Here is a 24,679-nt window from a genome sequence, read left to right as displayed (position 1 = left end):
GGAAAGCAGCATGAGAGAGAAGTTTGATAACTTGTATTTGTCCTCATACCTTTATAACTTGCAGGTCTTGTATTTTACTGAAATTTGTTTGGTGAGGTTGTCCTTTTAAACTGACAAAACCTCTCAGCTGTCAAACTGCATCAGAGATCTTTGAGAAAGATAAAATTTTACTTGAGTTACTGATTAAAAAGTAACAGAGAACTTACTTGGTCAATACCTAGAGCTACTCCTCAGGGTCCTCCATGGTTGCTGAAGGTCACATTTGCCTTTTGCTGTTTAGTGCAGGGCCTGCCAGACTCCAGAAGATCCTGTGGGCTAAGAAATCTGTAGGAAGACAAGCCTACCTTGACCTGAGTAGCTAGGCTGTCGATTCCAGCGATTCTGTCCACATCTGGAGATCTTTAATTTAAATGAAAGGCAGTTTGCCCAGTGATCAGCACTTGGCAGTTGCAGCGAATTGCAGATGGACGTTGTTATGTGCCCATTTGTCTTCTGTCTTCTTTGGAGGAAGTAGAGTGTTGCTACTAGGAGCCAAACTGTCCCTTTGTTATGAAAAGCTTTTTAATAATTAAATATTTAAATGTCATATTCCCCAGATCTCTGAGCAGTTGAGGGCTGTTTATTAGGTGTAACTACAGTATAGAATCTGCCTGGAAAGCTAGGTCTGAGCTTGACTGTACTGACTCTCAACTTAACAGGTAAGACTCACATTCATAGAAAGAAGAAAAAACTGCTTGCAATAGGTTAACGGCAGAACTGACAACAGTAGAGAACATCTTAATATATTTTAAATGAGGAATGGATTAAATATAAAGTATTTTTGTAAGGAACTTAAAAGTACATACCAGTTTAAAACATGAGACTTACTGTTTTTGTAGTCTGGAATGAGATGCAATAAACAGACAATTATAACATATAACAGTAAACATGGGTGTATTTAAGTTGAACACACATACATAGAATAAACAGGAATTGGGCGAAGTGGATGCTCTTGGTGGGCCCTACCAAAGGCATGCCACTTCTCAAAACACACATGTAACAGAGTCAGCAAGAAGAATTTAGAGACAAAAACATAAGTAAAGCAGGGGACAAGGCAGGGTATACCTCAGTAAAGATGGGAGAACTTGGTCACCTGACCTGGCTCTCGGTTAGTCTGAAATCAACACAGTATTTTTAATGTTTTAGTATCTCTACTAAACCACACAGATCACCAAACTTGCAGAAGAGATTAAAAACAGCTAACCTGCCAATCACACACACACACACACACACACTTCCAAAACTAAGCTATTGTATAAGCATATCCAGTATTTTTGGGCTACTCTTAGTTAAAACCTTCCCTCCTGTCTCAGAGATATTTACATCAGATTAAGACATTTACAAATAGTTCATAGTGAATAACAGCTGAACTAGGATTTATCTGTCCTGTGCAAGGAACTCAAGCATTTGAAAGCTTCTAAGAAACCCAGTGCATTCTCCAACATGAAACAGACAACTACTCTAAATGGTTTATATTTCCTTCAGTGCATATTTCTAAACGTATTAAATGGAATGAAATTATGTTATTCCATGGCTATATCAACAATATTTGAACATCTATGGAATCTACATCACAATTCAATTGTGTTAACACTATAAACCACTCTAAGGAAACAACAGGCACACACAAAATAGAGAACAAAATGCATGTTTTCTTTAAAATAAATTTAAGGTATACCATCTACTTTAAACCATACTAAAAGATATACTTTAACAGAACAGCCAATTCCCAAAACCTGTTATCTAAGTGCAGCGTAAGGAAAACTCAATCCATCCGAATCTTCTGGTTTGTCATCCTGTAAATGATGCTATCATATCCAGGACCCATATTCCAAATGTTGTAAGAGGTGATGATCACAGCCAAGGCCAAGCCGATCATAATCCACAGTACCAAGTTGAAAACCACTGAATACTCCAATTTATACTTATATGCAAGGTTATAGGGATTTGGGGCGGTCTCTTGTTTTGCCTCAAGGATGGTCCTTGACTTCCTCACAAGCGATGTGTCAAATGATTTGACAGTCACTAACTCTACCACTGCGTTCCCATCGTAGAGACTGGACATGTCATCTGCAAACTTCTGGAGAGCATCCACAAGGATCCTAGAGGCATCTCTGAATTGTTCAGAGTCTTCCCCATAGCGCCTCCCAAGTTCATCCAATCCCGCCAGCTCCAATGAATACAAGTCGGGAGAATGATCCTTGGCTAGATGCTTATGACGAGCCAACAAGCTCGAAATATCATGCAGCGCTTGCAGTTCAGAAAGGAAGAGCAGGTCAGCTTCATTATTCCTGCTCAGAGAACTGAGGGGAAGAGAGTTGAGGACCGAGTTTTCTTGAAACAGACGATTACGTAGTTGCCGTAATGTGACGGAAAGGTCTTCAAAAACAGAGTTTGCTTTCCCCACCATATCTACTCTTTCCTCACTGGGAGCCCACTGCAAAACCACAGGAGTTTCTTCAGAAAATAAGGAGCGGATGGAATTCGCAACACTGTCGAGACTGAAAGGAAATGCATTCTCCAAAGGGTAGGAGAGGACACTGCCCGCGGGGAGAGCCAGTTTGTCCACTCCCTTCACCACCACCATAATGGTAGCCAGTGGCCGGTGGAACAGGTTACCCACTGCAAGCCCTGGCCAAGATAGGTCTTCTTTTACTGAGAAGCCCATGGACAATGCAGCCACGTCTGGGATTCGATCTCCTGGTATGGGCCAGTTTCCATTTCGGAAAACAACAGACCCTGGCGACCTTAATATGCTAAATTCATTCCCTAAGGCTAAATTCATCACCTGCAAGGCCAGGAGAGCAACGACAAACACAGCCATGATGACACCGGGCAGTAGCGGAGACAGGCTACACGAAAAAGGACGCTTGGACTCGAGGGAGCACCGCAGCCCGACCGAGCGATGAGAGAGAGGAGAGAAGAGGGAGCTGGAAACTGCCTCTCAGAGAGGGAGCTAGAAAAAAGAGAGAACTCAGGCAGGAAGCTGAAGATCAGCTTGCCTCAGCGGATGGGGGAGGAAGTGGGCGTGGCTTGTCTCTTAAAGAGACAGAGACCATTACAGCCTCCACCTCCCAAATGCTGGAAATGCAGTCCTGTGCCACCATGCCTGAACACCCCTTTGGACTTGTACACCCCCCCCCAAAAAAAAACCCCTCAAGGCAAAATAAGCTTTTCTTTGTAATTAGCCCGTCCCTAGTGTTTCCTGGCTTAGGCTCTGGGTTGACCCTAGCAGGGACCTGTTAGAGAACCTCTGAGCGCCTTTCCACTCATACTAGATCCTGCGCCTGCAAATTTCCAGGCCCTCCTTGCCTACAATTGCTTGCACTGAAATTTATGAGTGGACACAAATGTGTCGTTGGGAATCTGGCAGTCCACTTTGGTGTTTTTAATATTTGGGGTATTCAATATTTTGAGGCAAGGCATCTCTTTCCGGGTCTGGCCTCCTTTCTACCTTAGCCTTCTAATTCTGGGGTCACACTCACACGTGTGCACCAGTACACAAGGTCTGAAACTAGCTTTCAGTTTGCTCCTGTTTGCCAGTACACAAAACAATGGCGTGGAAAGTATTGCTAGGACTAGAGAAGCCGGTGAAGGCCAGGGATACAACCCCAACCCACCCCTGTGAAGTATCTACCCTCTGGGCCCTGGGGCCGGAGCCTCATTGGAAAGGAAGGCTGCCGGGTATTTCCATAGCGACGCGTCACAAAGGCTCAGCTCAGAGGGTGGGGCTCCGAGCGGAGTATTTCTTCTGCCTTGTCGGGGCGGGCGGGAGACGGCCTTTTGGGACAAGATGGCCCAATGTAGTGACAAGGCTCCGTGCCCCACTGAATGTGACCCCAAGCTCCAGTCAAGTAAGACTGCCCACGCTGCGGGACTGCGGGGCAGGGTGTGCCGTGTGTGCGGTGGGGGTGTCTGAAGTAGGTGGGGGTGTCTGAAGTGCTCTTTAGGGGCGTTGCCTCGCTTTTAGAGGCGAGTCTAACCCAAGGAGGCACAAGTGAGTCAAAAGGACCAGTAAAAAACAAAACAGTGTCCTTGCAGAGATAACAGGGTCGAAGACCAGTGAACAGAACCAGGGAAGCTTGGGAGGGAGAGAAGGAGCCAAGCTGGTTCTTCAGTCATGGTCTGGCAAACAGCAACTACAGTGGGCCGGGGAGGGGAGAGGGAGGGCGAGGGGCGGAGTCTGTGGGCGGGGCGGCGGGAGGGGTGGGGGTCAGCGGCTCGGGGCTACTCTGGCTGCAGACAGCGCTGCGAGCGAGCTGGGCCTGTTTCAAAGGCGCTCTGCCAGGTGACAGATGGAGAGCTTTTCTCTGCGGTTCTTGCTTGCGGAGGCAGCGGGAGTTTACCAGCTCAGCGTTTTGCGTTCGCGGAAAGACAACCTCCCCGACTGTTAGCTGTGACACCAGCATCATGATTACTAACTGCACCGTCAGCTCCTCCACCCCTTCCGAGCCATAAAGGCCAGCTTCTGCCGTCTAGCCTAGTTGGTTATAGGGCTGTGCAGATTCTTTAGAATTATGCTTCTAAGAGAACAATGAAGTGTGTGTTTACATTCCAGTCTTGTTCTCTGTAAAACTAAGAATGGAAAGTGAAAGCCAAAAAAAAAAAAAAAACAGTTCAAAAACATCAAATGTTCTCAGATTCTATGGGAGAGATGAGAGATGGAGGGGGGAAATCTCCCAGGATTCCCAAGGGGACTCCTTAATTCCCCTTTCCCTTTCTAAGTGCTCCATCAGGGTTCACTGCCCGTATCTGCCCTCCTTGTCTGGAATAGGTGAAATTAGGAGTCCCCCTCTTACCTGGGTGATCATCCTCCACAGGACTTCCCCTGCTGCACACACTGCCAGGGACGCTCCTCTTTGTCCCCAGCTCCAGATGTTCAGATGGAACTATCCAGCTGTTGACCAGGCCGTTTCATGTGTGTCCCAGAAGGGCCTCTACCTCAGCCTGAACAAAATCCCGTTCCTGTTCTCCTCGGAACCTTCCAGACACTGAGGGTGTAATGCCGAGGGCCCAGGCTGTTAGAGAAGGCGGCTTCGTTGGTACCTTAATTTGTTTACAGAGCTCTTTGGTTCAGCCTCCACTTTTTTCTCCCGGGTCATCTTGACTCTGACCCTTCAGTCTGTCACAGCCCCCACCAGCCCCATCTTCTGTTGCTTATAAAGTCACGCTCCTAAAGGAGTCACCATGAGCCACTCTTTAGTCTTTGGTCCCCAAATAGATAGATGGTGCCTGTTTTTTAGTCACTCCCGTGACTGAGTGAGCAATTCTGGGGGTACTGTACTCTTTTTCCATGGTTGCTATGCAAAACCACAGACTTAAAATAAACTTCAATTTAGGAGCCCGCTGGCCAGATATAGATTCTAAGTGCAGGCAGGGCCTTGTGCCTCTGGAATCTCCCGGGCAGGAATCTTCCTTCTCTCCTTCAGTTTCTGCTGGCTGTCAGTAGTTGTTTTGTTTTTATCTATTTATTTTTGAGAAGAGTCTCACTAACTAGTCCAGCCTGTCCTTGAACTCATGATCCTCCCTCGTCTGCCTCTGAAGTGCTCTGAACACTGGCACGTGCCACCACCTCTGCTCCTGTGAGCATTCATAACCGTGCACATGTCATTAAGTCTCGCTGCTGAGGTCCCAGGGTCTGTCACAGGGATACTCGCCTTGGCATTTAAGGTCCCCGAGAACAATCAGGATGATCTCCCCGTTTCCAGATTCGTGACTGCATGCTTAAGGATGTCCTCGTCTGAACACCGTCAGTTTCCAGGTTCCAGGATTTCGGACATAGGCCTCATCAGCACATGGGAAGTACTTATTACTTAGTGCGTTTGGCCATCTGTCGAAAACCGTGCCATGTTGGGCTGCCGTATGTCAAAAGCCAACTTCAACATAACTCACATGTTCCAGGGTAGGAGCATAAGGATTGGAAATGTTAGGAACAGAGATATAGAAGAACTAAGACAGAAACATAGAACAGCATTGGGACATTCAGCGAATATTAAATTCCTCTCGTTTATTCTTCCATATGCTTAAATACTTCACTCCAAAAGGGGAGGGGGGGCAACAGACTTCATTAGCATGACACAAGGAATAGACTTGAATTCTCCAACCTTTGGTCCAGGTAGAGCAGATCTCCTTCAACACTCAAAATACTAATTAACCACACCCTAGGCCAGACTCTCTCATTTATTTACTTTGAAAGAGCAAAAGTAATCTCAAACTCTCTGATCTTCAGACAAGGTGGAATAGGCTCATATTTCCAGGTCTCTACAGTCATCAAACAGAGTGAGAACTGACAGGTGCAGGGCTGGAGGAATAGTTGAGCAGCTAAGAGCACTGACTGCTCCTACAGAGGACCTGGGTTCAGGTCTCAGCACCCGTGTGATGGCTCACAACCAACTACTGCTTTGATTCCAGGGAATGCAACAGCCTCCTGGCCTCTGTGGGCCCCTGCAGGCACCTGGTGCACACAAACTCACACAGGCACACATATACACATAACAAAAGAATCATCTGTTAAAAAGAACTATTAGATGTTGTTAGTACCTGTGTAGTCAGACTTTGGGCTGCCCCTCCCAAATAATGACACAGAGACTTCTTATTAATTATGAAAGCTTGACATTAGCTTAGGCTTGTTCCCAACTAGCTCTTATAACTTAAATTAACCCAATTATTAATTATATAATTTCCAGATGATTACATATATATTATAGAGTATGTATAATCTATAGATTATTTATATAATCTACATTCTGCCGTGTGGCTCATTACCTCTCCTTCATACTGTGTGTCTGACTTGCTGTGCTCACTGGCAAATCTCACATGCCTCAGATTCTTCCCAGAGTTCCTATCTCTGTCTGGAAGTCCCATCTACCCTCTTCTGACTAGCTATTGGTCGTTCAGCTCTTTATTAAGCCAATCAGAAGGTGCCTTGGCAGAGACACATCTTCACAGTGTACAAAAATATCATTCTACAACATACCTGCCTTATAAGCCTATATAAACATACTAGGCAGTTTCATGGGTGTCCCAGAAGAGCCTCTACCTCAGCATATGCAAAAACTTATATCAACATATCAGATTGTTGTGAAAACAAAATAGTATACACAGAAAACTTTGTATGGTCTAGTACAATACACACATTAGTCACTATTTAATAATATAATAATAACATATCATTTATCTCACTGTGTAACCTGGGCTAGCCTAGAACTCTTTGTATAGATTAGGAAGCTTTCAAATTCAATAGAGATAAGGGTGTCTCTGCCTCCTGAGGGCTAGGATGCAAGGCCTCTGCCTCTGCACTCTGACTAACACTATTAACACAACCATGAACACCTTGGGTAAGTCACCATGGTCACCAGTCAGGGTAAGGCTTTCTGAGATAGGCAATCAGCAGCTGGACTGTTTCTCCTCAGTTTCACTCACAATGGGCCTTTCAGTGCTTCAAATTCTAGCTCCTTCTACACATCAGAGAAATGCCTTCTTCACATCTGTTTCCCTGTCAGAGCCCTATCAAACTAAACCACAACTCAAATAGTCTCCCTCCCCCATTTGATAAAATCCCTCTGGGATCTGACCTTGCCCCTCCTCCACATCTGAGCAAAAGGATGGCAACCTTCTCAGGGTGCCAGGGGAGCCTAGGATGTCAGCCCCCTGATGAATCTGTGCTCCTGTGACTCAACACATCTCCACCATGTGCTTTTCCAAGCTGGGAAGGGGCTCTGTGTCCCAGTGTTGAGCACCACGTTGTCCCACACGGGGGGGCGGGGGGGGGTTGGATGAACTAGAACTAGAGAAGAAAGAACCAACCAGGAGGACAAGGGCACCACAGGAGAGATGGGCTTGGGGCCACTGAGAAAGCCTTGGGGATTCCACCGACCTCTGAGAGTGCAGAAGAAACCAGTGACCTGCAAAGATTTCCCCGGAAACCAGTTTGTGGATGTTGTCACTATGGATCATAGGATTCTCAAGTGAGGTAGAGGAGTAGCACCGTTTCCAGAACCTTTGTCAATGCGGATCAAGGCATACATGTACAAAACTGACAGACAGGATTGCAGTAAGAAGAGCATTGAACAGGAAACGGAGGTACGCTGGGAATCAGATGGTATCCAAGAGCGCTGGGCTGTGCTCAGTTGGCACGGAAAGGAGACCTTCTTGGCCTCGGGCCCTCGAGGCAGCCAGGCATGATGTTCCCATCCCTCTCGACTCCTAGAGCCAGGCGTTCAGTAATCCATGTTGCCAGCTGCCGGTCCCCAGCTGTCCTCGGCAGAGGAAAGACCCCTGTAACAGGAACATGTGTCTGTGCGATTGACTGGAAGGCACTGCCTGGAGCGGTTTCCCTGGGGTGTTCAAGGCGTATCTGGGTCTGATGAAAGCAGTCTTGCCTCTATACGAATGGACACACACATACACAAGAAATTCCAAGCCATATTCTTACGAAGTAAAAAAAAAAAAAGCAACCAATAATAACCCAGAACTGCAAAATGAGACCATGACTGAATTTTGACTTTACAGTGAACACCTCTGGAGGCACTATGCTTTGACATCATGTTTGGTACTGGCCCTACATACAACCCATTGTGAACTGCCAGAAAGGGGCTGGGTTACTACTGGGCAGGCAGTGTATGCAGTGTGGATACGATGGACCGCGAGTGGTACGCAGCCAAAGCTGGAGGGATCTGGATGGCCCGAGATTTTTATCACTGAACTCAAAATGGCATGCGGTTTTAAACTTACAAGTCAATTTCTAGAATTTTGCCTTCGAAGTTTTGGATGGTGGTTGACTAAAATACCCTTCATTAAAATTGTACATCAGGAAGACTGCTGTATTCTTAACAAATTTTGGGGCACTCTGCTGATGTAGGGAGCTGGTCCGATGACACAGAGAGCTGGTCTGTTGATGGAGAGGGCAGGTCTGATGATGTGGAGAGCTGGTCTGTGGATTTCCAGAGGGTTAGGGTCCAAGACTACCATGTCATGGACCACGGCAGCAGTTTCTCTGCTGACACAGGAAGTTGGGCAGGTAAGCTCTGCTACTGCAGATGCTCAGTGATAGGTCTCAGCATCCTTCAGGAGTCATTGGCTGATACAGGAAGTTGGGCAGGTAAGCTCTGCTACTGCGGATGCTCACTGATAGGTCTCAGCATCCTTCTGGAGTCATTGGCTGATACAGGAAGTTGGGCAGGTAAGCTCTGCTACTGCGGATGCTCACTGATAGGTCTCAGCATCCTTCAGGAGTCATTGGCTGACACAGGAAGTTGGGCAGGTAGCTCTGCTACTGCGGATGCTCACTGATAGGTCTCAGCATCCTTCAGGAGTCATTGGCTGATACAGGAAGTTGGGCAGGTAAGCTCTGCTACTGCGGATGCTCACTGATAGGTCTCAGCATCCTTCTGGAGTCATTGGCTGATACAGGAAGTTGGGCAGGTAAGCTCTGCTACTGCGGATGCTCAGTGATAGGTCTCAGCATCCTTCTGGAGTCATTGGCTGATACAGGAAGTTGGGCAGGTAAGCTCTGCTACTGCGGATGCTCACTGACAATCTCAGCATCCTTCTGGTATCATTGGCACTGTTTCCTGTTGTTTAAGGTGGTTCTGTGTGTGTAGACTTAGGGATGGGTGAGGAGATCTCATACGGTAAACTTCTGGCCCTAAGCTCTTGTTGTCTTTAACACCCTTGTTTGAAATCGCTTTGGTAAACCATGCCTGTTCTCTGCAGGCAAAAGTCCCTGTTTCCTCTTAATTTTCTTTGTACTCGGCCTCATACAGATGTGGAACACAGTAGGTAGGACTGCTAACATGGGCTGGCAGGAAGGAAGACTGGGGAGAGGGTGGCTGTGGACATGAGATGAAGAAGCAAGAGGAGATGCCAACTTGTGTCCGTATTTTCCTAACATGGCAAAGTTGGTCACTAAAATGTAATAGGGGCCACTTGAAGGTAGAACTCACGTCAACTTCCTTCACACTGTTGAACACCTTAGAGTTGTTAAGATAGCGTGTATGTGGGGATGGAGGCCCCCTCAGTGGTTAAGAACACTGACAGCTCTCACTGTCAGAGGACCCAAGCTCTGTTCCTCATTGGGTTGGTAGAACTCACGTCAACTTCCTTCACACTGTTGAACACCTTAGAGTTGTTAAGATAGCGTGTATGTGGGGATGGAGGCCCCCTCAGTGGTTAAGAACACTGACAGCTCTCACTGTCAGAGGACCCAAGCTCGGTTCCTCATTGGGTTGTTCAGAATCATCTGGCCCTCTTCTGGCCTCTTCAGTCACTAGCGCATGTGACATATGTTCACACGTGCGTGCATTCACACACACCTAAATTGAGAAATAGTACATACGAATGCTTAGGAGAAGCGACTAGCCTGTTATAATGTCGGCACAAACCCGATAAATAAGTCCACCTTCCCCTTCCTACTGAGACCATCAATTGACCCTTACGGTTCATTGGACCCTAAGATGGAATTACTGTACAGATTTTCTTTTTTTGCTGTCTAATTTTAGTTATGAAAACAACATCTGGTTGAGGTATTCTGCTTTGCCACATTTCAAATCACCCTGGTGTCCTTTTAGCAGGTGACACCAACTGGGATTCCTATGCTACCACCATGAAGACAGCATTCACACCTAAAGCAAGAGCAGTGGCCAATTTAATACGGTAAGTGTCCGCTTGTGTCACATCCACAGACCCTTTGCAGCTTGACTTTGTCTTTTATTAATCAGAACCCAAAACGAGTAGAAATAGCAACTGGAGACACAGGTAGAGTAGGGCCTACCATCCACTCTGCGGTCATCTGCTTATCTTGAGAATCCACCTTTTAAAATTCAGCCAGACTTTTTTTTTAAGAAAGCCAGAAAAATCCTCCACTTGTTCTTCCCAATGTCGCTGAACACTGTGGGCTGCTGTAGACCCGTGTTGACAGACATTAGAAATGACTGGAGCACCTCCCATAGACTACAATGGCAGGCAATGCCGTGGCTGCTGAGTGCATGGATGAGTGCATGGGAGGACATTTGTCACCGCTATCACCTGTGCTGTCTTCTGCCTCCGCTCTCCCAGTTACTGCAGTGTGGGCTTGCAGAGCTTCTCCTCTAGATGCATGTGAGCTGACGGCTGTGGGTGTTTTTGACCACTTCTGAGTTCAACGGTGTGTGTGCGTGTGTGCGTGCATGTGCGTGCATGTGTGCATGCGTGTGTGTGCATGTTTGTATGTGCCTGTGTGTGTGTTACTTTTCTGTAGCCATGATGGAAGTAAGAGCTTAGTTAGGCGGATGGTTCCAGAATGTTAAGGAGGTGAGAGCAGGCAGCAGGAGCAGGAAGCTGAGAGAGCATGTCTTCACCGCAAACCAGATAGAGAGCAGTCTGCAAGTGGCTAAGCGATGAGCCCACCTTCCCACCGAAGTGCATTTCCTCCAGCAAGCATGTGCCACCTAAGGGTTCCATAACCTACCCAAACAGTGCCACCGAGTGCTGAAATACCCTGAAATACCCGAGCTTATGGAAGACATTTCTCATTTAAACCACCACGGTGACTGAGCGGGAGGGGGGCAGTCCTGTCTTTCACTGCATGACCCTCGATGGGTCTCCATGGCCTGTGCTCACTCTGGGAACCGATTCTATGAACAAGAATCAGCCCTTTAGAGTTGATCCTGGGAAGTCAGGTGGATTATGAGCAAACTTCCGGCTTGCACTTCTTATCTCTGCCGTCCAGGAAGGCATCACACTACTCATGCCTCCGTTTACCTGTCTGTACAAAGGGTACGATGATCCTCCTCGCCCAGCGATGGAGGGAATTCTCAAGCTACTCACAGAGCAATTAATTCAAAGATGTTAGTCATTTTCATTTATAGACAAATAAAATAACGGGTAGATCTGCAGCAGCCCAAGACTGCAGGACTCCTAAGGTCTGAGCTGCCGGATGTCCCGCTGAGCTGGGGAAGTCATCGCTGTCCTCTCCTGAGGAGTATGCCAGGTCCACGGGCTCTGACGGTTGTCTAAAGAGGGAGCGTTTGGGATGAAAGCCAGAACCAGAGGCATCTGGTGATTTTTCAAATTCACATATTTTTAAAGTTTTCATAGCTGCAAAGGATGATACTTCCAGCCCGATCGAAACATTGATATTTCAAAATAAGCTTTTAACCATCCTCAGTGGGTACTTCAAATGCCTTAGCACACTAATATTAACTGGAGCTATCTAAATAGCTCAGGTTACCCTCAGGTCCACCCCCCTTTCTTTATCTCTCAAGGGTTGCCTTTTTCCTTCTTAAGTGCTCTACTTTTCCACGATGCTCCTCCTGTTGTGACATGTTTATTTCTCTCTTATTGTTTCCCCTCTTCCTTTCCTCCCCACAACCCTTTCCATGTAACGTCCCCCTGTGCTCTCTCTCAAATTTATGGCCCCTATTTATTTAATTATTGTTGCATATATATGTGTGTGTACATGTATATATATTTCTAAATATGTAACTACAACCTGCTTAGTCCATATAATATTGCTTGTGTGGACATGATTTCATGGTTGACCACCAGACGTTGGGTAACCAACTGGTGTGTGCTTCCCTGGAGAAGACTATTTCTCCCGTTCTCAGAGTTCTGTAGCTGTCTGTAGCCCTTTGTCTAGGGTTGAGGCCCTGTCGGGTTTCTCTTCCACGTTGGCATATCTATTGGTGTCATCCTTGTTCCGGTCTTGTTTAGGCAGCCATGTTGGTGAGACTTCACAACTGTAGCTTCGCTGATGTTTTTAGGAGACGCAGACTCACAGCGAACGTACCGTTCCTCTGGCTCTTCCAATCGTTCCATTCCCTCTTCCACAGTTACTCCTGAGCCTCAGGTGCAGGGGTTGCGGTGAGGATGCGTCAGCTGGGGCAGTTACCCCTGAGCCTCAGGTGCAGGGGTTGCATTGCAGATAGGTCAGCTGGGACAGTTACCCCTGAGCCTCAGGTGCAGGGGTTGCATTGCAGATGCATCAGCTGGGACGGTTACCCCTGAGCCTCAGGTGCAGGGGTTGCATTGCAGATGGGTCAGCTGGAACGGTTATCCCTGAGCCTCAGGTGCAGGGGTTGCATTGCAGATGGATCAGCTGGGACGGTTATCCCTGAGCCTTAGGTGCAGGGGTTGAGGTGAAGATGCCTCAGCTGGGGCGGGGCACCACACAGCTACTTGCTCTTTGCATTTTGATAGGCTATAGTTTTATGTAATGGTCTCTGTCCATTGCAAATGTTTTCTCTCATGAGAAGTGAGACATATACTTGTATATGAAAATTTGGAGTTAGGAACCACAGAAAGAGAGAGAGAGAAACAGGCAATGTTTGTCTTTTGGGGTTGGAGTCACCTCACCCAATACAATCTTTTCTATTTCCACCCATTTACTTGCAAAGTTCATGATCTCATTTTTCTTTACACGCTGAATAGTATTCCACAGTGTATATATACCACATTTTCCTCTATCCATTCTCCAGCGGAAGGACATTTAGGTTGGGGAAGCAATTTATCGATCACCCTATTATACTTCTTTGTAACTGAGTATATTAATTGGAAATGTTTTAAACATTATCTATGACCTAAAGATTTGAGTTACCACAGTTATTTTAAGCACATAATTGCTCAAAGCAATACATATGAAGCTTATAATAAATATATTATTTATAAGACAATTTATGTATTATATATGAAGTTAATAATTAATAAATTAAAAGTACTTTTAGAGGAACTGTGTGCCGAGATAATTGAGCTTATGCATCCAGCCTCCTGTGTCGATTTTAGGGTGATAGGGCACCTGGCGTCCGCGTCTTTCCAACGTACAGATGCTAGTGCCCAGAAAAATGGTCCATCTATAAATGAACAGATTGTGTGTGTGTGTGTGTGTGTGTGTGTGTGTGTGTGTGAGAGAGAGAGAGAGAGAGAGAGAGAGAGAGAGAGAGAGAGAGAGAGAGATCCAGTGCCAGAGTGTCATCTAGATGCCCGAAGTCCCAAGGAGACTGATACTGACTGATCTTTTGATGACTTGGCGGGGAACACCTCCCATTTTACTGAAAGCCAATGACATGGCCTCTCATCCATTCACTGAGATAGCCCTGTTGTCAAAGTCTGGGAAACAAACAGTTCCCCCGAATCAAAGAGCGACTGAATTATGCCTATTCTTCTACTCTGATGTAACTTTAAAAATGTTATCTAATGCAAGACGGACTTGGAAAACAGAAGCAGGAGTTTTGACAAATGTGTTTGGGTAGATTTAAATTTTTTTAATTCATTTTTATTTTATGTGTATGGATGTTTTGCCTGTGTTTATGTCTGTGCCCCATGTGCTTGCCTGATGCCTGAGGAGGCCAGAAGGGGGCTCTGGAGCCCCCGGAACTGGAGTTACGGGTGGATGTTAGTGTCATGCAGGTACTGGGAACTGAACCCAGGTCCTCTGCAAGAGCAGCCAGTACTCTAGCTATCTCTCCAGCCTTTGGCAGAATTTTTACAAGAGAGGCTTACAACTATCTCCTACTTTAAATATATTTTTGTCTAAATCTTGGAACCAAAACTTTAGCTTGTGTGGGTTATGCAATCTTTGTGTACCTGGTCCAATCAGTTTTTATTGCCAAAGATACAAAACTATATTATTTCCTGTTAAGACAAGATCTACCTACACTTATTATTCACATCAATGCTAATATGTATCTTAAGGAATATTAAGAGTAGTATTAAAAAATAAATTATGGAATAAATTTGTGTAGACAAGAGAAGTATAAAACAATATAAGTTTCACATGATTAACTATAGTTAAGTAACCAAAAGAAAGAACCAAACCATGTAAGTTTCCCTTAAACTGAGGAGTATTGGAGAAAACAATGCTGGCTGGATGTGGTGTCACGCGCCTTTTAATCTCTGTGAGTTCAAGGCCAGCCTGGTCTACAGCGCGAGTTCCAGTCTGTACAGGGCTGTGTAATGGGACCCTGTCTCAAAACAAACAAACAAACAGGTGATAGTCCCTAGTTAAGTGTGTTGGTGTATAGAACACCATGCTAAACTTCTGAGAATAAATAACAAAGTCAGAGTAAGCCAGGCAAAGTGTCCAGTGCCTGGAATCCCAGCACTCAGGAGGCTGAGAAAGATGGCTGGTTTGAGGACCAGGCTGTCTGTCTGTCTCTGTATCAGAAACAACTTCACTGATTTATAACACAAAAGAATTGACTACAGCACAGTGAATATTTCAAACTGTGATTAGATTAAAAATAAGGTGAAAATACCTTGCTGAGCGATGAGCACAAAACCTGAAAGATATCAAATAACATGAGATTCTGAAGAACCAGTTTTGTGTGGTAATCTTGAGAAGTACCATGGCCCAGAAAAGTCTAGTTCTATTTAAAGTCGGCAGCAGCAGCTTGTGCAGCTTCCTGCCTTCAGTCTCGTCTTCCTCTCCAGCTAATGACATTTCCCAGGGATTTTTTTGGTGCAGTTGAAAAACAAATCTGCTTATCTTTAAATATGTGAGGGGGAGAGCCATTTAAAGTACCCTGTATGCGCTGTCGTCTTCGCAGAAGCCCTCCTCCCCCTCAAGACTGATGGACATTTTATAGCCGTTAGAACACGAGGATCCAGATGTCGTTCAGCCAGGCTGCCTCTCGTTTGAAAATCTGTAGCATCCGGTTCTGCCTGTGGTACCCAGGCCCCAGCGCCACCCTTTACTCTATAGAAACACCTGCCACAGAGGATGAGTTCTGGCCAAGCGTGGAGGCCGAGTGATAAGCAGACTTCCTTGAAAGCTCTCTGACCAGGATTCTCCTAGTGACTGCCTTTCTCTCCCTTTCATGTATTTCCTGTAATTCCATAACTAAAGGTTTCAGCTGATTATTATTTTGTATTCTGGCAAAAAAGAAAAAAATACTTTATGGGTGGTGGTATAAAATGTCCAGGAGCACACAGTATCTGGCGGTGATATCTCATGATAATATCACGTGGGGGTGATTCCTGGAGATGGTGCCATGGGTGGTACCAGCTGATGATGATATTTGGTGTCCTCTCTTTGAGCTGAGTTACAGTGCTGGCAGCATGCATTTCACTGGGGACTTGCACATGGAAGAATATCCAGCCTGGAGGGATGGCTCAGCAGTTATAGCACTGGCTGCTCTTCCAGGGCACCTGTGTTTAGTGCCCAGCACCCACATGTGGCCTCACAACCATCTGTCACTCCAGTTCTAGGGGATCGATGCCCTCTGCTGGTCTCCTTAGGTGCCATGTGTGCCATACAGGCAGGCCAAACACCCATGCACATAAATGAACAGGAATATTTAAAAAATAGCAACATCCCAATTCCTACATCTTTCCCTTTAGCCTGTAAGAATATTTCTCTAGAGAGATGTTTCTCTTTACCAGTTATCCAGATGCATCAATAATCTTTGTACACAAGTACCTGGGACTCTTTTAAAACACTAAGATAGATTTTAGACTTATTCTTCATTTCCTTTTATGTCACTCTCTTTTTTTGTTGTTGTTTAGTATCAGCCCAACTTAGAGAATTGATTTTATTAAGGGACTCTGAATAATATTAAATAATATCTGGCAAGTCTTAAGCCAGCGAATCTTTAAGAAAATTGTAAAATGCATACAATAATTTGACATGCGTGTCACTGTAGGATGTGGTACTTAGTCTCTTTGATGGTTAATGTTGTCATCTTGATAAAACCTAGCATCACCTGGGAAACAGGTTTCGGGGGAATGCCTGAAGGGGATGACGCTGGTTGCACTGACTGAGGTGGGAAGGCTCACCACTGTGGGCGGCACCATTGCTACGTGGCTGGCTGCTTCCAGCCCCTGCCACCTTGACCACCCTGCCATGGTGGACTGTGCTCTCGGACTGTGGGGCAGAAGAGATTCTTTCCCCCCGGGGTTTTTGTCACCACAACAAAAAAGGACACCAAGACAGTCCCTTACTCTAATCTCTACTTCTTGTTTTTATAGTCCAAAGAGCACCCGAAGATTGGGATACACCTACTCACTTAGTGATCCTATTCTGAATCAGACACTTTACAATGATGAATATTCTTGGAAAACATATGAGAAAGAAAAAATGATAAAAAGTGGGACTTCAAGAGGAATAAGGACCCACAAAGCGCATCTTGGTCAAGTAAGACACCAGCTACTCATCTGTTGGGTTTAACACTGTCTTAAACCTGTAAGAGCCCTCCAAAGACTGTCTGTCTGTCTGCAGTGGTGAGCGCCATGCTTCTCTTTGGACTGCCTTTACAGTCTCACGTCCCCCCTATTTCTAGTCCCTAGAGTTCAGAGATCTAAAAACTGAAGTGCTATATTCATGTAACATGAAATTAGCCACGACAATGGACAGTGAGTACATTCATGTCGCGGTGTACCTAGCATGGCTATCTTATAAAGCGTCTTCTTCATCCCAGAAGGAAACTCCATGCCCATTAAACAACCACTTTCGTTCCCTATTCCCTTACCCTGGCACCCTCCAATATGCCCCAAGAGAGACTTACCATTTTATGTGTATGTGTTTTCTTCATGTATTGCCTTCATGTATGTGTACCACGTGCATGCCTGGTACCTGCAGGGGTCAGAAGAGGACACCACATGCTCTGGAAAGTGGAGTCACAAATGATTGTGAGCCTCCGTGTATGAATAGGGAATTAAACCGCAAGAACAACAAGTGCCTCTAACTACTGAGCCATCTTCCCAGCCCCTCTCCCATCCACTCTGAGCCCTATGTGTTACCTATTCCTGGATAATTTTTAGGAGCGATCATGTAGCGTGGGTTTTGTTTCTGGTTTCTTCAACTTAGTATCTCTTTCTGGGGCTCCCCGTGTGAGAGCAGCATCAGGAGCATCCATGTTTGACTAATATGCTGTGTGTGTGCCGTGGTTTTCCCATCTGTCTATCCGGCGATCTATCTTTGGATTGGTTTCCCCTCTTGGTTATCATGGCGTAGCACTGTATGAACAGGTATGCACCGGAGTGCCTGTGGTCCAAGTTATGTTCTGAACACTCAGTCCATCCTGCCCTTTATCACTGCTGCTTCTCTTTAGAATCCCCTCTTCTGTCCAAAGGGAGCCTCCCTTCCATCTCTTCCTGGCTCAGCCCAAAAATCTACCCCTCACTTCCCCACCAGACAGAGGTCACTGATCCTCCGGCTGTGTTTCCTTGGCACCACCCATTCTCCCATCACAAAAGGCTCTGTTGTAAACGGTTTCATTACCCGGACGGCTGCCTGGGTTGGAGCTATCTGTGGGTGTCCGGCAGATGACAAGGTGGGAGAACGGATGATGCTGATGGCTAAGAGGGAGGAGAGGAAGGCCCCGTTCCCATTCCTGACTTGTCTAATGCTGAAGCAGCAGACTGGACTGGATGGACTCCGTGCGGTGGTTAAAGAACAGGAGATGGGAAGACACACTGGTCCGAGGTCTGTCCGGCAGGTAGATGAGCTGAAAATGTAGACTTGAGGCTCAGAAGAACAGGCATCATGCCACATTTGATTTGTCTTCTCTCGGCTTCCATTGACTCAGCCATTAAGAGCACTTGATGCTCTTGCAGAAGGTCCAGACTCAGTTCCCAGAACCCACATGACAGTTCATAACCATAATTCATAATTCCAGTTCCAGGAGACCTGGCACTCTCTTCCGGTCTCTAAAGTACCAGGTGTGTACATATATACATATAGACAGACACTCATGCACAGAAAATAGAAGTAAATAAACATTTTTTTCCAAGCAGATTTTCTCTGTGTAGTCCTGGTGGTCCTGAAACTTGCTATATACACCAGGCTGGCCTCAAACTCAGTGATCTGCCCACCTCTGCCTCCTGAGTGCTGGGATTAAAGATGTATGCCACTCTGCATAGCCTTAATAAATCTTAAAAATTAAAAACAATGCAAAATAATTTGTTATATTTACTTAAAATGTATATACATACACAGTCATAAATCTTTAAAGTACTACTAAAGACTTCAGATATTTTTTTTGTGTGTATAGGTATTTGCTTGGATGTCCATCTGTGCACCATGGTGTATTTGGTGCCCAGGGAGCCCAGAAGAAGGCATTAGATCCCTGGAAACTGGATTTTCAGATGTTTGTGAGCTTCCATGTGAGTGCTGGGAATTGAACCTGGGTCCTCTTAATTGCTGAGTCACCTCTCTCGCTCCCTATTAAAGACCTTTAGTGAGAGTTATTGTGGCGTTCCTGAGAGCTCTCAGCCAACAACAAGAGCTAGCATGTTAGATGCGTGTGTGCTTCCAGACAGTGAGAGTTGGTGTGTCAAACGTCCTCTGTGCTCTCAACCAACGAGGGTTAGTGCCAGATTCTGGACACTATTAATCACTGAGTCCCAACAGCTGCTGCCATGACACATAGAGAAACAGCATCTATCATGCGGCTCATTCTGCCTTGCCCAGACATCGCTGACAGTCTGTGCTAAGGACTCTGCCTTCAGTCTATGACCTGGGGACAGACACTCGCTAAATAACACTCTGAGTATGCAATCAACAAAATCCAGACAGAGGACCTGTGCACCCAGTGGCGTCTTGAATACATACATTATGTTTGTAATTGTTCTCTACAGAGGACAAATAACAAAGGGACGAACGGGTACTGCAAAGCACAGGTGCCCATAACTATCTTGCAGAATTTTGATGCAATTCTGAAAAACACTTTCCTCGCTGCAGGGGGAAGGGAGATGGAGGTAGGGCTTTCTCTGAAAGGCAGGGAAGTGGGCCTCTTTTTGGTTGGTGGCAGCCACCCAGCAGAAAGGGAGAAACTGAAGTTTCTTTTTTTATGGTTTTTTTTTTTATTTTTTTAAATTTATTTATTTATTAAAGATTTCTGTCTCTTTCCCACCACCGCTTCCCATTTCCCTCCCCCTCCCCCAATCAATTCCCCCTCCCTAGTCAGTCCAAAAAGCGATCAGGGTTCCCTGGCCTGTGGGAAGTCCAAGGACCACCCACCTCCATCCAGGTCTAGTAAGGTGAGCATCCAAACTGCCTAGGCTCCCCCAAAGCCAGTACGTGCAGTAGGATCAAAAACCCATTGCCATTGATCTTGAGTTCTTAGTAGTCCCCATTGTCCACTATGTTCAGCGAGTCCGGTTTTATCCCAGGCTTTTTCAGACCCAGGCCAGCTGGCTTTGGTGAGTTCCTGATAGAACATCCCCATTGTCTCAGTGTGTGGGTGCACCCCTCGTGGTCCTGAGAGGCCTTATCATACAACAAAAGTATATGCTCTACTATGTTCATAGCAGCATTGTTTGTAATAGCCAGAACCTGGAAACAACCTAGATGCCCTTCAATGGAAGAATGGATGAAGAAAGTATGGAATATATACATATTAGAGTATTACTCAGCAGTAAAAAACAAGGACTTTGTGAATTTTGCATGCAAATGGATGGAAATAGAAAACACTATCCTGAGTGAGGTAAGCCAAACCAAAAAAGAGGAACATGGGATGTACTCACTCATATTTGGTTTCTAGCCATAAACAAAGGACACTGAGCCTTAATTAGTGATCCTAGAGAACCCAAAGAAAAACATATAGGCATCCTCCTGAATATTAACCTTCATCAGGCGATAAAAGGAGACAGAGACAGAGACCCATATTGGAGCACCGGACAGAAATCTCAAGGTCCAAATCAGGAGCAGAAGGAGAGAGAGCACGAGCAAGAAACTGAAGTTTCAAGGCCGAAGTAAGAACGTTGGAGAGTGCTGGCCTTGGACCCTGCTGGGAACACCTCTGGTGCCTGCGGCCTGACATGGTGGATCCGGGAACTCTCTGGCTGGCAGTACCATCTTCTAAGGGAGCAGGAAACATGGTTGCTTTTGTGTCACTGAGATGAAGCACCAGGCAGGGACAGGCTGAGGAAAGAAGGGGTAACTTAGGTGACTCGGGCTTTCACTGTTCAACCCATGATTTCCTGGCTGCATTTAGCTAACATCCCGACAGCAGGGTGGGGTTGGCTCTCACCCCTACATGTAACTCTCTCTGGAAATGCCTCCTGGACATGTAGGAAGCATCTCTTTGATGATGCAAAATCCAACCAAGCTAACAATGAAGATTACCTGTAACACACAGTCATGAGAGGGGGAAGGTGAGAGGAGAGACCGGGAGGCGATTTCAGCATGTGCTTCACTGACTGTCTGTGGAGGTGAACAGAGGAGAGTGCCTCCCTCCTTAAATCCTTCACCACCATACTGCGGCTCTTTAAAGGAGGGAGGTTCTTCCTCTAAGACTCAAAGGGACACCAGACACTATCTCTGCTCTTTACAGATGTGTCACCAGGACCAGAACTCACATGCCTTCTGTTCACACAAGAGTTCTGCTCTCAACACGTGAAGCTGACAGTCTTCTTGTCTTGTCAGTGTCAAAGGTCAAAGCAAGCACACAGAGGTTATCTGTGATGGTTGAATCTTCATTGTTAACTTGACCGGATTTAGAATCCCAGCAGAGACATCCTGCCCTGTGTGTCTTGGAGTTTGCAGAGAGATTTAACCGAGGAGAGATACACCCTAAATACGAGAGGTTGTCATCCCTGGTGGCTCTGGTCCTGTACTGAATAAAAAGGGGCGGGGAGGAAGCTGGCTGAGCTCAGACATTTATCTGCCGATACGTCCCAACTAAGGATGCAACAGGACCAGCCGCCTCTCAATCTTGCATTCTCCACCACAATGAATTATAACCTTCAAACCATGGCCTAAAGAAACCCGTCCTTCCTTTAATTGCTTTGGTCAGCTATTTGTAGCCGAGCCAGGACTTGTGCTATGGCTAGTAACTGCCAGGCCCTCTTGCCATACTCTCTGTATAGGCAGCCGCAGCGTGGCTGCTAATTATAAGGCTTCCAAAGACTACGGACTCACAAACGCTCACGGGTATTCTCGACTCCATGAGGCGAGCCTTCCTGGATTCTTACTAAAACCATGCTTGCATTGATTGACAGGAATTCTTTCAGTGGACCCTCCCCAAAGGGAAACCAACCCACACCCTCCCCTGGATAGTCCCTCCATCCATGGAAAAAGTCCGGGAGGCGATAGCAAATCAGTTTGTTTCCCATACCAAGAGGGACTTCGTGGATTTGACTCAAGGTAAGCAGGTGCTCCCTCTTTCCCTGGGCATGGGCCTGGGTACTGCTACAGTGGTGGTAAATGGCAAGGAGGTAGTCTTTCTCTTACAGGAACTCCCAAGCTAGTGTGGGACAAGAAATTTTACCAACAAGGTACACATTGTAAGAAGCATGGGGATGTGAGGAGGGGGCTGGAGCATGGCTCACTGGTAGCAGTTTTGATCCTTAGCACTGAAAAGCAAACAAGCAGATAAACGTGCATTGCTACGGATGTCTATGCCAATGCAATTGAGAGTCTGGAAAAGACTCCCACTAGTCAGGGATGGTGGTGAATGCCTCTAACCACATCTTTGGAGGCCAAGGCAAGAGGACTTGGAAGTTCAGCTTGGCATATATAACAAGACCCTGTCTCAAAACACAAAGAAAGGAGAAAAGAAAAGTGAAGAGAAACAGGGGAAAGAGGGGAGAAGAAGTAAGAAGGGATGAAAAAGGGAAAAAGAATAACAGACGCCCCTTCCCATTCCCAGAGGGTGATCCGGAACTAGTTGTGGAGAGTCACGCCCAGAGATGCCTTCCCAGTTGGCAGGTTGTTTAAATGAGTGACAGGGTGATCGTGTTTAGAAGAGGGTGCTTGTAGAACTAGGAGGCGAAGCACGTGACGGCTGGGCTAGACTGAGGCTGGGGAGGGAGGTGTTGAGGTCTTCTTGGCTGGCGAGCAGTCCTTAGCCTCCCCTCCCCACCATCGTTCCACCCGTCCTCTTCTGAGTCCTAAGCACACAGCTCTGAAAGAATCAAGTGTTTTGAGACTGAACAAATCATTGAGTCACTACATCAACCCATCTTGTGATGGTTTTACCTTTGAGCTCATTACCATAAAGTGATTTTTGTATTAATTCCTTTTCCTATAAAGGGGAATGTCTGTGTTTTCTCCTGTAGCAGAACACTGCTGTCTGGGCACATGTGAGCATCTACACAGCTCATGTGTTGAAGGCTTGGTCCCCAGCAGATGGCACTATTTTAAGAAATGATTGAAACTTAGGAGGTAGGAGCTTCTCTGGAGGAAGAAGGGTTGATGGGGATGGGTCTTTGAAGGCAGATCTTGTCCAGACCCTTCTCCATCTGTCTGTGTTTCCTGGCTGCTGTGGGGAGAATCTTGTCCTTTCCACCATGATGCTCTGGCTCACCAAGGCCCGGCAACAAGGGAGCCAGCTTGACCATAAACAAAAATCCCTGAAACTGTGACCTCCAAATAAATTCATTCTCTGCAAATTGTTGCCACTGTGGATTGGGTCACAGATCTGATGACTGACTAGGAATTTATAAACCATAGTTTGGTTCATGGCGCTGCAGGTTAGTAGGTCGCAGATACAGGGATTATATCTGCTGAGGGTCTTGGTGTCCTTAGAGGCTGGAGATGTTGGATCCCCCAAAGCTGGCGTTACAGGTGGTTTGAGTCCGCTGACATGATGCTAGGAACCAACTTGGGTCTTCTGCAAGAACAGGAAGAACTCTTAACAGCTGAGCCATCTTCCCAGCCCCTCTTATCAAGGGTTCTTTTTGTGGTTGTTTTTGTTTATTTTAATCTTTCATATTTGGTTTAAGACCCCTCTCCAGAGGCCCTAGTTCACTCGTGGCCAGTGAAGGGCTTGGTAGCTAGAAAGAGCTGGGGAAATACTTGCTGAATGGCAGAATGTATGAAAAACACTATTTTGGAGCTAGACAGGTATAAGATCAAAGGACAATGCTATCTGTAGATAGACATCGGGATCACTGAGAAGCATTCAGGTCTCTGTTCTTATGAAAATCATGTTTCTATTCTGCTCAGTGTAAGCCAATTACTGCTGCCTCATGTGTAGGCAAACTCCTGTCAAGACTCCTCCTTTGTCTCTTACTCTGTCCGATTCTCGCCTTCCTCACAGCCCTGGCTTGGTTCTGGGTGCCAGTGTCTTTGGATGGCTTCTTATCCAGCTCTCTTCCTTGGTATGTCACAGTGGGTTCTTTGATGTGCAAGCTGACGTCAGCTCTGACTTACAACTTTCTGTGAACTCTTGTTGACCTCAAGACGAAAGCTAAACGCCTCAATTGACACGATTTATGTCATCTGGTCCTTGCCCCCTCTCCGTTGTTCTCCCCAGCTGCCCACTCCACAGATTCCTCAGGCCCCTGATGCTGCCTCCTGTCTACAATGCTACTTCTGTCTTCCACAATGTTCCACGTTTGACCTTCCATCTAAGTCTAGGCTTTGGAGATCTCTCTCCTTCTCTCTCCCTCTCTGTCTCTCTCGCTCTTGTGTGTGTATGCGTGTTTCCATTGTAACAACTTTTACAGGATCCACCGCATAATGCTATTATATTGAGTTCACGTCTTTAACACTTTACGCTTCTGAAGCAGAGAGCCGTGCTGTGGTTTTGAGTGTTCCTTGAGGAATTAAAGCGGATGAAGAGGCGGAGCACTGAAAAGTGGCTGTTTTCACGTTCAGGCTTGGAGAACTCAGCTTTGAAGAATGAGAGTCGCATGTGAAGACCGCAAAGCCAATTTCCCTTGTTACAGTTCATGTTTCTGGGGCTAATGGTCTTGAATGGTCTTCTACTTTTACCTTTAG

At 46.1% G+C, this 24,679-nt stretch overlaps 1 protein-coding gene and 1 pseudogene across 2 annotated transcripts in view; one reads left to right on the top strand and one right to left on the bottom strand.

Moving 5' to 3' along the window:
- Positions 1-1,036: 1,036 nt before the first annotated feature.
- Positions 1,037-5,163, bottom strand: LOC142849476 (renin receptor pseudogene; annotated as a pseudogene).
- The window catches only part of Tex26 (testis expressed 26), a 32,149-nt gene continuing 11,277 nt past the window's right edge, over positions 3,808-24,679 (top strand). Inside the window, exons 1-4 of one of the 2 annotated variants that reach the window (XM_075971718.1) lie at positions 3,808-3,893; positions 10,611-10,692; positions 16,981-17,146; positions 21,955-22,099. In XM_075971718.1, the coding sequence (XP_075827833.1) occupies positions 3,833-3,893; positions 10,611-10,692; positions 16,981-17,146; positions 21,955-22,099 (454 nt within the window). In that variant the 5' untranslated portion in view covers positions 3,808-3,832. Of the gene's footprint in view, positions 3,894-10,607; positions 10,693-16,980; positions 17,147-21,954; positions 22,100-24,679 lie in introns of both variants that reach the window. The other variant, XM_075971709.1, reaches the window with a different exon arrangement.

This window comes from Microtus pennsylvanicus, chromosome 1, assembly GCF_037038515.1.
Source record: "Microtus pennsylvanicus isolate mMicPen1 chromosome 1, mMicPen1.hap1, whole genome shotgun sequence".
In the NCBI taxonomy this organism is placed as follows: domain Eukaryota; kingdom Metazoa; phylum Chordata; class Mammalia; order Rodentia; family Cricetidae; genus Microtus; species Microtus pennsylvanicus.
This window is presented reverse-complemented; position numbering and strand designations above follow the sequence as displayed.